General features: G+C 50.2%; 1 protein-coding gene across 1 annotated transcript in view; it reads right to left on the reverse strand.

Annotated features, from left to right (window-relative positions):
* Positions 1 to 9,926, reverse strand: part of INSC (INSC spindle orientation adaptor protein) — a 120,416-nt gene extending 110,490 nt beyond the window's left edge. Inside the window, exons 1-2 of the mRNA XM_036098629.2 lie at positions 9,850 to 9,926; positions 9,422 to 9,455 (exon numbers count right to left, since the gene is read on the reverse strand). Of these exons, the coding sequence (XP_035954522.2) occupies positions 9,422 to 9,455; positions 9,850 to 9,926 (111 nt within the window). The remainder of the gene's footprint in view (positions 1 to 9,421; positions 9,456 to 9,849) is intronic.
* Between the last annotated feature and the right edge of the window lie 5,210 nt (positions 9,927 to 15,136).

A 15,136-nucleotide genomic window follows, 5' to 3' on the forward strand; every position in this document is an offset into this window, starting at 1 on the left:
CATCTGCTGCTATTGTTGGCCATTAGAGCCCCCACATCATTGCTTCCCTGCCCACTCTGCACCTGGGGGCCACCCCAACAGTCTCTCCAATCTCAGGACCCTATGGGTCATAAGACTAAGAAGGCTTGCACAAGGCAATTGTTTTCTCGTTGGCCTCCAGCCTCCAGCCTAACCCCGTCATTCCGGTGTTAGTTTCAACCCCTTAAAACACAGCTCTTGTAACATCCCCTTAGAAACCAGTTACATCTCCCCAGTATCTCTTAACTCAAGTCTGAACTGCTTAGCCTGGTGCTCATGACTCCCCAGACCTGTGTCCAGCCCACCCCACCTCTTTTGGTATTACCACCCTTTACTCCCCACTATGTCCTTTATGTTCAAGCTTCTAGGCATGTTCCCTGCTATTCTTCAGAACTGATTTGCTGTCCCCACCCATCAAGATTCAACATAAATGTGGCCTCCTCCTGGAAGCGTACTCACACTCCTTGCCAAATCATAAGGCACCCAAAATACTGAAGCGCTGACATGATTCATTCTGGGTTTGCCAGGGCCCGCTTGGTTTTCTAACTGACTAGTGATCTCCCATGGATGCATCTAGCACCCCCTGCTGGGGCCCAAGTCCCAGAAGAATATGCCCCTAGCAACCAGCATCTAGCATAATGCTCTACGTGTAGCAGGTAAAGACTTGTTAAAGACCAGTACAGACTTGTAAAAAATTCACTTGAAGATAGCTCGACAGAGGATGAAGGGAAAAAGGAATGGATGAACAGTGACAAAAAGCCTCAGAGGCCATGTCACACTGGTAGAAGAAAAACTGAAATGGATGGAGAAATAAATGATAAGTGAACCTTGGGCGTGGCCACCACCATCTCTCACCTGCATTACTACAATAGGCTCCTAACTTGCCTTCCCCCCTACTCTCATCAAACTGCCACCAGAGCATGTCATTTCTCTGTTCAAAACCTTCCAATGTCCACCCATATCACCCAGATTAAAAGCCAAAGTTCTCCAAATAACCCACAAAGGCCTTCATGACCTCGCCCAAATTATTGCACTGACTTCAACACTTTGACTTTCATTTCACTACAGGTCTATGGACCTTCATACTCCTCCTCAAGCATATGTCGGGACTTTTGCCTTTCTTCTTCCATTTGACTGCTTTTCCCCCAAATACTCACACAGCTTGCCGTTTCACTTCCTCCTGGCCTCTGGTTAAATATCTGCTCATCAGAGAAAATCTCCCGACCCTATACAGATGTATAAACCTCTCCCACCCTTGGGATTCACTTGCCTTTCTTGTATTTCTCCATAGTGCTCAGCACCATTTGCATGCTGTATGTCAGCCTGCTTACTGTCCATCTTCCCACACCAGGAAGCAGATTCTTCAAGAGCATGTATTTTGCTCATTGCTGTATCTCCAGTGCCTAGAATAATGCATGGCACAGAGTAGGTACTAGGTGGATAGTTGTTGACTGGATGAGTGAGGGATTGAGTGAATGAGTCTGTAACTGAGATCCCTGGCACCTTCGCGCATTTTTCTAAGATGCCCTTATCTGATGTGGTTGCCATTGTCTTGTGTCTGCTCAGTTCCAGCCCTGTCTGATGTCACAACAGATGGACAGCACACATTCTCAGGGGTTCTTTATAAGTGGCAAACTTAAGAGAACTGAAAGAGCATCTTCTGGAGGGGATGGGGCCAGGATTAGTCTACTGCCTGGTTCCTAAGGCCACATTTTAAAAAATCTTGCTCTCCCTCCTCCTGCCAGCTTTCTGCAAATTCCACAGGTTTAAAAGCACAATTCTGGTAGAAAATGAAGAAAACAAAAGCATCCTCTTTTCCATGGTGGAGCTCTTAGGGAGCTATGTTTCTCTTTTCCCTTTGGACCTCAGCCCCAAGCACCTCTGCAGAGCCCAGCTACCACCTTCCATCAATCTGATCAAGGAGCCTAAATCCTAAGCTCTCATCACACTGAAAGAGGGGACAGAACACTAGAAGAGCAGAAAGTGAGATAAGAAGAGCAATCATCATGGCAGCTTCTGGTCTCACTTTCTTCCTGCTAACACCCTGCAATCACATGTGGCCCTCAAACAGCACAATGACATCTCCCCACCCCAATGGTCTCTTCGCCTGAGCTTCTGGGCTGTGAGAACCATGTGAAAGAAGGTTGAAGAAGAGGGGGACGCAGGTAATTCACCAGCCTTGAGTCCTGCTATAAACCCAACATAAACTCTTGTCTGTGACTGGACAGGTGGGTGTTGAAGGAGGGGTGAAGGGAGTAAGTGACTTAAATGAAGACAAAATAGATCATTGAATGAGTGAGTGAGGAATGCAAGAGTCAGTGAGCCACAGTGACTGAATAGGCTGTCTGTCCCAGTGCTAAGGGCCCCATTGCAAGGATGGCTCCCTGGTCTTAGTAAGACATGCTCTCTGAATGCTCTTACAGGCCTAAGCCTAGTACAACCTCAGGGGTGGGGAGGAGACTGTCAGCGTCTGATCCATGTGATATATCATGCAAATAACTCCCAAGCTCCAAGGAGCCTTCATAAGTTTGTAAAGATCCTTCATAAAAGCAGCCATGGAGCCAAGTCAGGACCACCTGGAGGCCTCTCAGATCTCCTGTATCCTCTACAAACCAGGGTAGATGGGTGAGCCACAGGCTCAGGGATGCCTTGTGACTTAGCTCCCTCCTCCAGGCAGCCCCTTAGAATCACCTAGGAATTAGATGTCATCTATCACCAGTCACCAAAAAGCTGCTGAATGACAGTCTAATTTGTGTTGCCCAGAAGATGGTAAGATCTTTGAAGGGGAGGGGCTGATAGGAACCTCAAATGCCACATGTCCTAAAATGAATTATCTTCCCCCTCCCAAATCTATTTCTTCCTTAAAAGTTTTATTCTAGTGAATGGCACCACCATCTATCTGGGTGCTCAGCTGATAAAGCTTCATTCATTCATTCATCCAACAAATATTTGCAGAATGTCTCAGTAACATACTAACTGCTAGGATCAAGCAATGAATAGCCCTCATGGAGCTCATCACCAAATAGGAAAAAGAGGCATTAATTATCATGTAATAATTGTAAATAAAGGTAAAGTTACAACTGTGATAAACCCTTGAAGGAGGTAAACAATGTTTTAAAGCCTTACAAAATGGGATTTGACATAGTCATGGAGGTCATGGAAGCGACAGTTGAGCTGCAAACTGAGAGATAAGTAGGAATTCAGTATGTGAAGACATGAAGGGAGAGTATCCTAAACAGAGCAACAGCAAATGCAATGGCCAATGGTAGGAGGGAGTCTGACAAGCCCAAGGGACTGAGACGAGGCCAGCATGGCAGATGGGAGGAAGGGGGATGCTGGCTAGGAGGACATAGGCAATGGTGGTAGGGTCGGACAAACAAGACCTTGTAGGATTTATTAAAGTGTTTGGTCTCTATCTTAAGATCAACAGGAAGCAACTGAAATATTTTCAAGGAGGGAAATGACATGAACAAGTTGTGTCTCGAAAGGCACTCTGGCTGCTGTGTAGTGAGCCAGCATGGATGCAGCTGGACCAGTTAGGAGGCTCCTGTGGTACTCTACAGGAAAGACGAAAATGGTGCCTTGAACCAGAGTGGAGACGGACAGACAGAAGCGATGAATTTCAGAGATATTTACAAGAGAACATCAACCAGCCTTGGTGAGGGATTGGACGGGCTCCAAGGGAGACGGGTGCTGAGGAGGACTGACAGTGCTCTCTGATGTATGCAGCTGCGTAGATGAAGGAGCTGGTCAAGGAGACCTGACATACCTGAAGAGGACCACATAGGAATAGGATAGTGTGGGAAAAGAACACGGAAATGCCGTTTTGGATATGCTGAGTTTGAGAGTCCCTTTGACTTTTTCATCTCCCTCACTTTCTGCATTTGAGAGGAGACCTCCTCTCCACCTTATCTTAATTAAGGCCCTTCTCATTAAAACAATCTCGAGGCTCTCATGAAATATCACCTCCTCAAAGAGGCCCTCTCTGACCACTCAATCTAAAGTACCCTTATGCTACTACTCTCTATTTCAGTCACTTGTGGGGTTTTGTTTTCGTTTCTAAAAATAGATAATAATTTCTTGCACTTTGAATCATAGAAATAAATACGGACATATAGGTCTATGTCCTAGCTCTGTTTGCTAAGAGGGCATAGAAGCAATGGCACACCAAATCCAAAGAGCACATATTGTCCCAGATTTTGGTTTCTAAATACCATTCTCCACTAAAAGGATCCAGGGCTTCTTGGAGAAATGGCTAGTTCCAGGGCCAGAAACTTCCTTTTATCTCTCAAGATCCAGACCAAGAGTTTTCACCTCTGGGAAGGCCTGTCTGATTGCCCCAGTAAGAGAGGACACTTCCTGTTCTGATACGGCAAGGAGTCCCGTACCTGCTGGGATCACGTCCCACAAACAGGCCTGTCACTTATTGTTCACAAGCCATGTGGTCTGACTGCAGCTGGAGGACCAGGACATGCCCTGCTCACATGCCCTGTATTCCCTGTGCCTTGCACAGACCCTAGCACACCACAGGATCTCAATTAATATGTGTGGTGTGAATAAATGAAAAAGAGTAATTGAACTTTCTGCATCTTCTGGGAGATCTCTCTGACTTCATTATCCTCAAAAACTACAGAGAGTGAGAGAAATTCATTCTTCCCCTATTTTACATACAGGCCTTCTCTGAGGCCCAGAGAAAGGAAGATAACACAGTATACCCAGAGGCTAAGCTAGAGCTGGGGTCCAGGTCTGTTGCCAATCAGTCCGGTGTTCTTCCCCAGAAGGGGAGTGGGACAAAAAGGAAGGATATGCCATTCGTGGTTCCCCTATTCTATGTCAGATACTACACTTCAGTACATTTTCTAGGAACCCCATTTTACATACCAGGAAACTGAGGCTCCAAATCAGATCTGTCTGACTACAAAGCCCACGCTCTTTTCTCTGCACATGGCTGGAATGTACAGCCCTCCTCTGCCCCTTCATCAGGAGCAGTGAGACAACCTGAGTCCATCATTCTGTCTCTCAACCACGTCCTTTAAACCAGCACCACACACAGGCCCACAGTGCAGCCCACACTCCCAGACCACAGGCTGTATTTTACATGGTTTCCAAGCCCAGGATATTTGGGTTGTAAGACAAAACCTCCATTTCTCCAGCAGAAAGTGAACACTACACACAATTACCCGGCCAAACTGCTGATGCCTACAGACACTGCATCATGCCGAATAGGGTCTGGTCTGCACAGAGACATTCTCAGTGGATCCTGGACTCCCCCAGAGCTTGGCACCGAGGGGACCCTGGAACCAGGGGAGGGAGGAGCTCTCTGGATCACAGAGTCTGGGTGGAGGCTTCACTCCCAGGACAGAGATTGATCCAGGGGAGAAGTGAAACCACAGAAGCCCAAAGCTGCCCACCCCAAGAGAGTGGGGTTGATCCCTGCCAAATCCGAGAGACCTCCCCACCCCGCCCCTGCTTCCCACAGAGTGGCAGTCTCCGTTTTGAGACTGGTAAGGCTGAGGACGCTGATGTTCAAGTCCTGGGGCCAGAAACGTCAAGCCCTTAGCCCTTCCCCAGTTGTCCCAAAGGGGTGGATTTTCCTGTTTTCAAAGCTTTAGAACCAGGGGAGTGATCCGCACACATTCACTACAGACTCTGACGGCAGACAGACCTGGGATGGAATCCTGGCCAGCTCTCACTTAACCTCATTGTGCTTCAGTTGCCTTATCTTTAAAACAGGAGTGCCTGTCTCACAGCGTTGTTCCAGAGGTTTCATGAAACAAAAGATGCAAAGAACATAACAAGGGGCTGGCCTTTAGCAGGTACTAAATAAATGGGAATAACCGTGAGTAAGCCTTCCCCCTCAGCCACTCTGACTGCAGGGCCCGACACAATCTTGCTGGATTTTAAACCTGTTCTCATTTGGTTGAGCTAAAAGTCCTGGGAACACCTCAAATCCTCAGCAGAGATACAATCAAATCTGTCTTACTTTTTTGAGATGACATTATTTACCCCTCACCTATACCAACCTCCCAGCACATCACCCAGTACCAGGTATTTCCCAGGACCTCAGGCCAATGACTCCTCCTTTCCACTTTGTAACCAAATGCTTTTGGGAGGTTAACAGCCATCAATGTGTGTGAAGGCAGTGGGGGGGAGGGGTGACTTAATGCATACTGAGAAGCAGAATCCCAATACAGTGCCTGAAAGCCCACCATTAGAGTCCTTCTAATCATTCTTTAGTGCTAAACACTGCCCCCCACTGCTCCCCTTGCCAAACATTAATAGCCTTGGGCAGGGTAAAATAAGCAGTCTTGGAGTCAACTAGTTAATGCAGCCAGAGCCCTGCCCTGCATTCAGAGGCCCCTGGTGACTGACATCTCTTATAGGTAAGAGATGACAAATGACGCCCTAACCACTTGGTAGACTTGAAACCCCTCACTGGGAAGGAGAAAAAAGTGAGCATTTGTCTATGACCTCACAGGTCCAGGGCAGAAAAGCTTCAGTGTATGTCCCTCCACATTCCAGAGTCCAGACTCCTCATCCCGAGCTCTGGGTCCAGAAGAGCCATGCTGATCAGAGACCATGTGGTCCACACTGGGGGAGGCAGAGCTCAAGTCCAAGAGACACAGACCTCCCAGCAGAGCCCTGGGCCTTGACAGGGTCACATGAAGAAGGGGTGGCCATGGGGCCAGGGCCAGGCTTAGGGCAGGGGTCAAACTCCTTCAGGCATCCAGACACTCACGCTTTTGAGACAGGGAGGAACTGGCAGCTGAAGTCCTCAGAGCAAGGGGCATTTATCAATGGCCCAATTCATTCTTAACAATCCCCATTGTCTGAGCCAGCACAGAGATGGCCATTTTCTCCCAGAGCCACTAGAAAGAATAGCCCCAGGACATAGTCATGAATCCGAGTCCAAAGATACAGAAGCCAAAATTAAGACATGGTTTGGAAACCACGTGAAATATCTGAAATTGGAGATGTCCCCCCAAATCCAGGCAACACACTTCCCATCCTCACAGGCAAATAAAAGGCTTAATTGCTAGTTGTTCATTTATTTATTCTGATCTCTTTCTACAAAGGATGTGGGAGTTTACATTTAAAGATGTGTATACTATGTAGTTGTTAAAGCAGAAATTAAAAGTGAAGCCAGGGTTCCAATGAACACAATTACTACGCTGGAGCAATAGGATAGACTAAGAGCTTCCTGGCAGCTAGAGTAGGAAGAGAAACCCCCAGGTTCGGTCATGAGCTCAGGAGTCACAGAGACCTATAGAAATCCCTTGAGCACCCTCAGCCTCAGTTTCCTTGTCAGGAAAAAAAATGGGACTATTAACCTAAGAAAGAAAGTTGTTGTGAAAAGTAAATGAAATAAAGCATATACTAAAGATTCCATCAATATGTTTCTATTACCATTATTACACATGTCATTATTACTATTATTCTGATGTCTGACTTCTCCTCTTTAAACTGGAACTATGTGAACTTAGTGGAGTTGTCCTGATGCTCTATGATTCTGCATCGTTGCTCTGAAGTTCTGACTGGCAGGTATATGTATTTGATTAAGAGGGGGAAAAAAGGAAATAGACCAGGACTGAGTCACCATGAGTCCTCCAGTTTTCCAGTCTTGTCTTGAGCCCTATGGTGGCTGGGGGCCCCTACAAAGGGGAAGGCTGGGGAAGGTATGCAGACTTCCTTCACTCTGCAAGAAGGCTGCCAGGCTGACCTCAGCCCGCCCTTACTGAACCATCCCCAGGGGTCAGGCTGAGGACCAGGGCAGGGGAGAATAGATCCCTGCACCCCACTCAGGAAATGGCTGAAGATCATCTCTCCCCTGCATATAAGGAGACTTGGTAGAGTGAGAGCTCAGGCACTCCTTGGACTAAACCATAAACATTAAGTAAGATAAAGTCCATGTCATCTGAAGGATGCACATCTGGACATCCCCACTGAAGCCTGTCCAGAGGAGAATGACCTGGATGGAAGAGGTCTAGAAGCCATAACAACAATAACAACAACAACCTGATATTTTGGGTCACCTACTCCTCCAAGCACTGTTTAGTGTGTCCTCAGTGGTCCCCAGGGGAAGGAGATCAGGGAGAACAAGATTCTGTCAAGGAAAGAGATAACCACTGGGGGAAGGGAGAGGAACAAAGCCAAAGCCAGCTCTTTTAGCCTAGCTGAGATGGGAGACTCAAAACAGGGCTGATTAAAACCAAAGGGAAGGATTCAGTCCGGCTCAACTCACTGTCCCTCCCTGTCAAATGACTGCATGGCCCCAGCCCACAGAAGGCTCATGGTTTTTCTATAGCAGGGAGAATCCAGAGTGCAAACTAGAGCCTAGAGCAAATTACAGATGCCTTGCTCTGCCTCAGCCTGCAAGCCTGACCTTTTCATTTGTAAGAGGGTAAAAGCTGCTTCTAAGTCCAGACCCTTAAGCCCCAGGCTACACGGGCAGCCTTAGTGCTAGAACGAATGGGAAATCCCAAAGGCACTGTGTTATCATTTTCCCTGAACCCACAGCCAAAGTCCCTAACTTTAGATAGTCCCTACTGTGGCCAGTTTCTTGGACTCATTGGCCAAGGTACCATATGTAGGCTAAAGGGGACCCAAAAAGGGGGTCTGGAGGCTGAGGGTACAGTAAGCCAGGGGGGCATGTTTGTGCATATGCATATTCTACACATGTAAGTACGTGTTGCATACACGTCACTGTCCACAGGTGTACGTGTTGAAAGTATGTGAGTGTCTGCCTGGATGTCCTGACTGGAAGTGCATGTGTGGGTAGGAATGTGTGTACTCAGGAGCAGCTGTCAGGGTGTGGGTGTGAGCGCCCTATCAGCGTTTGTGAGTGCGCACGACTGTGTGGTCTGCCCACCCGCTCTCACTGTCCTCCTGCCTCTCTGCCATGACAGTGGGTCCCCCAAGCTGTCTCCTCACCCTGACCAGCCAGCTGGGGTCCCTCAGAGCCCCATCGACTCCAGTGTTGGCCAAGGACTCTGAGCTCCCGCCCTGCTTACAGCCGTGAAAAACCAAAGCCACCGAATGACCCACAGAGAAGATACCCCAGCTGGGGACGAGCCAGTCACCCTAGAAAGTCGGAGTTCAGGTAACACTCTTTATCCTTACTCTGTCTTCATGGGCTCACGCACACACATCCATCCGTCCCCCCATGTGCACTCTCTCAGCCCACCTGCAGCCTTCCTACCCCACACACGAATGTACTTCCAGGAAAGAGACACACCTGTCACCTGCGGGCACACTCCAGGCCCACCTACCAGTACGTTCCCCCACACACGGACATGCTCTCTCACTCGTACTCCTCCCCTGGGACACATGCTAGAAAGTTCCACAGGCTAACACATCGGCCCAGGCACTTCCTCCCACGGCCCACTGCCACTCCTACACCTACCGTCCAAAGAGTCGCAAGCACGCTGGGTCCCCCACTAGGCCGTCCGACCGGCAGGGCCCGGAATCAGCCGGCCCAGGGGGTCTACTCACTGCGAGGGAGCGGGGCGGCGAGCCGGGTGCGCGCGGCGGCCAGCGGTGGCAGGGGCGCAGCTGGGGCTCCAGAGGCCGGGCCAGCTGAGGGGCCGCCCGCTGCCCCGCGCCCCCGCCCCGCGCGGCCCCAGCCCGCCCACTCCCCGGCGGCGGCCGCAGGACCTTCCACGACAGCGCGCCCCCTGCCAAGCCTCCGTCCCGCGTCAGCCACCGCCGCCAGGAGTCTCCGCCGGGCCACGAAGCTATTTTCGTGCCCCCGGCAGTGGAGACGTCGCGCTCTGGTCTGTGGGGAGCGCTGGAATGGGGCCGCGGTCAGGCTTAATTAGAGACCTGGCTCACCGCGGGGCCCGGCGGGAGTCAGGGCTGGGAAGCACCCCGGAGCCGACGAGGCAGGGGTGCCCACGTGTGCCCCGCATGCCAACATCTGGAGAGGGGAAGGGAAGGAGCGGCGAGCGCTTCCCTTGGAGATGAAACAAAACAAGGAGGGGTTTGGGTGCGGTTCACAGGCTCTGCGGAGGGAGCCGCCAAACTTTGAGCAGTCCCCAAAAGCCTGGAATGCGCCTGGGTTCATTCACCACAGGTGCTTCCCTTTGGAATCTAAGTCACCCATATAAGATCACCGACCTCCAGAACACCGACCTGCCAAAAATGACAGAGGGTGTTTGTTGAGACTCCTTTTAACTTGGGACACATCAAACTTCCCCTCTGGATGGCTTTGTGTCAGATGGCTAAGTCTAGAAAAGAAGGCTGATTCCTACCCAAAAGCTCAGGAATGTTGCATTCCTGAATTGGAAGGAAGCTGCAAGGTCATTCCATCCAAGTCCCTCCACCCCTCCAGGAATCCAATGGGGCCTGAAGGGCCTCTACCCTCTCTGGGGGATCACCAACATAAGTCAGCTCCTAGCCTCCCTTGGGCCCCGTTCCTAAGCTTGCACCCTCTAGTTGGCAGGAAGTTCTCCTTGGCATCTAACCTAAATCCCTCATGTGTAAACTATCTCAATATGCTCACACTACACATGCAGAGGGAAAGAGGGCAGCTCCATCTCCATGACAGAATGACTGCTCCAAGGTGCCATCTGAGCCTCCTCTTCCTTGATGCTAATACCCTTGTTCCCTTTTTCAGGCCCGAGCTAACAAGGAAAATTGCACCCTGACCCTGGACACATCACAGCTCCTGACATTAAGTCAACTGCCTCAGCTCTCTGGGAACCCCAGGCTCTGGGTGCCCAAGTCATTCAGACGAGCCAGCTTTGCCGACAGCTTCCAACTATCCAGGAGAGCCTGATTCCACTCCCCAGTCCCTTGAGAGGAGCTTCAGTTCCTATCTCAATCACGTCTGTCTCAGAGCCTGGGAACAGAACTTGGGGCCCAGCCACCCACATGGCTAGGCATTAACACTGGGGCCACAGCCTTCCTCAAATGGGCATGCTTTGCAGAATCTTTTCTCTGAGTCTGTTCCTGGTAGATGTGTTGTATTACAAAAATAGTCTGGGCTTTCTCCTCAAAGAGACCTGACTTTGCATCCTGCCTCTACTGCTTTCTAGCTGTGTGTCCTTAGACAAGTCACTTAACCTCCTCACGACTCAAGTTTCCCATATTTACAAAGGGAATCATAATAATTCTGCCTAGCTCAGAGGGTGTTGGAAGTATGAGATGAGATCAGGAATGTAAAAGTACCTGGAAAGCCAAGATATTTTTTAGTATGCTAGTAATGGAATGAGGCTTAGATCATAAACAGGATAAATACTGGCAAAAGCCTCAGAAATCTTTTATTTCCAGAACCAAATTTTGTGCCTGGGTTTTAGAGCAAGAGAGGAACAGACTTGGTTTGTTAGAGTTCCTTTAGGGCATTTGTATGAATGTCCCCCACCCTGCATTCCCCACACACACACACACACACACACACACACACACACACACACACACACACACACACACTTTCCCAGATACGTACGGCACAGTCCAGCCTCCTGGCCTCCCGTCGGCCCCATAGGCCCCAGCTGCCTCTACCCTCGCTGGCCACCTCTCCATTCCCAGGAAGCCACCTCATGGCTCCAGTCTTGGCTGCAGCAACTCCAAATCTCCCTACAGAGGCCCCTGCGGGCAACTCCTCTCTCTTTGCCCATCCTTCTGGGCCATGGCTCCAGCAAGGCCTGCAACTCAAGGCAAAGGTGGCAGAGGCCTTCTCCAAGGCAGTTCAGAATTGAGGCTGCCCAAGGGAGCTCAGAGCTGGAACATCATCCCCCTTGACCCCCTCCGCTCTGTCTGCCTGGCTTCCCAGGGCTGTCCTGTTTAATTCTTAATGGAAATTCCATCCCTAGCGCCGGCCTGGCTGGCTTACGGAGTCCAGGCTTGGGCCAACAGCAAACTCCACCCAGAGACAAGAGGCCTCCTGGCCATATAAACACAGATACGCCATATGCACATATGTGTATACACACACGAGCAGAGAGACTTGGCCAGAGACATTCACAAATCAGAGATTCTCACCCAGATACAACCGTACACAGAAAGATAATAGGCACTCTAATCACTAATACTTAGGGCACGGTACTAAGTACTTTGCAGATAGCAACTTCCCTGATCCCCACAACGACCCTGGGTTCTGGTATTATCCCCAATGTACACATGAGGAAACTGAGGCACAGGGAGGCTAAGTCACTGGTATAAGGCATCTAGTAACAATAGCCTAACCCATGAATCCTAAGAACTGTGGAAGGGGCTTATGCCTTCATTTTGCCACCGTGGTCACTTTTCGTGGAAGTTACTATTATCCCATTATACAGACAAGGAAAATGGAGGCCAAATGGTTTAAATCACCTGCCTGTAGCCTCACAGCTTGTGAGATGCAGGGAGACTTTACACAGATATGTACAGGAACCCTCATAGATGAGCATGGGGACACACAGGTAAGGAGATACATGTCCACACGCACGTGCGCACACACAGAGGAACAACTGTAGTTTCTTCTACCAAAAGAAGCCTCAGGAATTGTCCAGAGCTGCCTCACGCAAAGGTCCCCTGTAGCCTGACTCCATGCTCTTCTTCCGTTCTGGCTCCACCAACTTCACAAATCACTTTAGGAAGGGCAAGTTCAGACCTAAATGGAGGGAAGATTTCAGGTTTACAGGTCAGCCAGTCAGGTCAGTAGTCAGCCCTCCATCCTCAGCTCCAAATCTGATTTGCCCAGCATCCGATACAAGGTCAGTGGAAGAAGGCCCAGGTGCACTTTCCAGAAGGGCTCCGTAGGGAGTACCTTAGAGACTCTGGGCACTGTGAAGAGGCTGACCTGGGAGGGCTCCCAGCCTCCAGGACCAGATGAGGTGGACAGGCCCCAGAGGTGGGGTACAGCACGAGAGCCTCAGGCAGAACAGAGCATGCGTTGCCCGAGGGAGCTGGAGCCACATTACAGACATGGCAAGACTTTGGTGGCAGGGGGAATGGAGGAGGAGACAGGGCAAGACCGGAGCCCAGGGAGTTAAGAGAACAGGCCTGCAGAAGGACAGAAGAATTTGGCATCCAAGAACTTGTCCACTGCTTAAAGCTTCCACGCTAAGCTGGACATCCCCAAGCAGAGGCTGTGCTGGCCCTGGGCCTCCTCCCAAGCAGCCCCACCAGAGAACACCCAGGAAGGCCTGTCATAATCAGGCTCATCTCCATTGCCTCTTGTGGTTTCTCACCCCCCGTCCCCATCGAGAATCCCCTGTACGTGCTGTCACAAGCCCATCCACACTGTGGTCTGAGGACAGCTCAGCAGGGCAGTCCCATGGGGCATCTGGATTGGAAAAGGTTTTTAGGAGAGAGGAATGCTAAACCCCCACAAATGAACCTGACATCACATTGTCAGGCAAGGGCTCTAAGAGGTGGAGACATTTTAGTCGGCGAATTTGCATTTCTAAAAACTTCTCAGATGCTACCCATTTGGGTGCCACACTATGAGAACTCCTGCTTTATAGAATTAAGAGAAAGTCAGAGGTCATTCCAGCTCAAAAGTAAATGTGCAACCTAACTTCAGAGTGCAAATGGATCCTTCTGCAAGGTCCCTAAAGAAAGAATTCACATCCCAGGAGTCGTTTGCACTTTCCGCTCCCCAATCTCCATCTTCCCAGCTTCTGTGCAGGCCTTGCTGTCCCTTACTATGTCTCCTGTGGGCTCCCCGATGGTCCCTCTGCCTCAGCACTTCCCAAGTGAGAGAGGACGTCCCCCACTCTGTGCTCCAACAGCTCAGAGAGGGTTATCAAGAAGAGGGACCTGCACAGAAGTAACTGCCAACCAGGCAGGCTCTCAGTCCTGGGGCTGGAGATACCGGATCACGATGTTGTGATGACAGCAGCAGGAAGGCCAGGGCACCCAGAGAGATGAGAGCTGGGCAAGGGTCCCAGGACCCACAGCTCCCCCCTCATGTCCCGCAGCCCCTGTCTCCATCCCTGAGGCGTGCACGCCACAATGGTGCGCTGCCTCCAGGCATGATGGCACGACAGGGCACTCCGGGAGAACAGGGAGAGGTGAACCTGGCCTCAGAATCCCAGAAAGGCTGCTGCGGGCACACCTTTGACTCACTTGGCCCATCAAACTCCCCGGGACTTCTTCTGCAATGCTCTCAAAGGGAAAACTTCCCCCAACTTCCAGAGCCAGTGTGAGAATTTGTAATATAATTAGAACGAGGCAGTGTAATGGCCAGAAAGGTCCTCAGAGGTCTCTGGGTGCAGGGGTTCTGAAATTGCATTATCCACCAGAATCGCCCGAGGGGGGAGGGATGCAGATTCCCAGGGCTCCTTCAGAGGTTCTGATTCTTTCGGCCAGTGATGAGCTGGAGCCCCCCGTTCACCTACCTCTCTTCCCAACTCCCTGTTCAGTGACTTCACTTTGCTAGCTTGAAACTGGCTGTGGTGGGAATGTTTGTTTACACCACAGAAATTGGGCTAACATTACAAATCGGGGTGTTTTGTTTTGTTATACTTCGCTTTGCTTTGTTTTAGAAAGTCTCTTGTGGACCATTTACTAGCACACCATGGAGCATGTGGGTCTCTATTTTCAAGCACCCCAAGGAATTATGATGCAGGCCCATTTTTGAGAAAGAAACACTGATCCAGTAATGAGGTTCTAACCCAAACCCATTATTTTACAGATAGGGGAACTGAGGTCCCGTGAAGGGAAGAATCTTGGTCACCATCACTGTGGTAGGCCCCTTGTGGGGTCACAGCTGCTCAGTTCAGGGTGGTGGGGGCTTAGGGCAGCCCTACCTGTTTTCTAGACCTTTTCCTGTGGCCTTTCCACCACACACCTGCGATGGCTTACTGGTTAAGTGAGAGAAGGCAGGAAGGTTCCGCCCTTCGTGGATCAATTATAATACCTCTTAGCAGCATCTGGAATTTGAATAGGCTGGACTAGAGGTTATTCATGGCCAGAACACTGGACTAGAGTGCCCTGGACAACAGGCACATGAATTCCAGGCACAGAGGGCCCCAGGGCTGCCCTGCCCTTCCTAAGCCTGGCTTGTTCAGCTCTTCATTGAATTTAGAGAGATTCCCAAGCATCCTCCCCACAAGTTCCCTGCCTTAAAGTAAAAAGCTATTTTCCGTTACTCCCAACCAAAACCACCTTCAGAAATACAGCTACAGAGCAA

The sequence above is a fragment of the Halichoerus grypus genome, chromosome 11 (assembly GCF_964656455.1).
Source record: "Halichoerus grypus chromosome 11, mHalGry1.hap1.1, whole genome shotgun sequence".
Lineage (NCBI taxonomy): Eukaryota > Metazoa > Chordata > Mammalia > Carnivora > Phocidae > Halichoerus > Halichoerus grypus.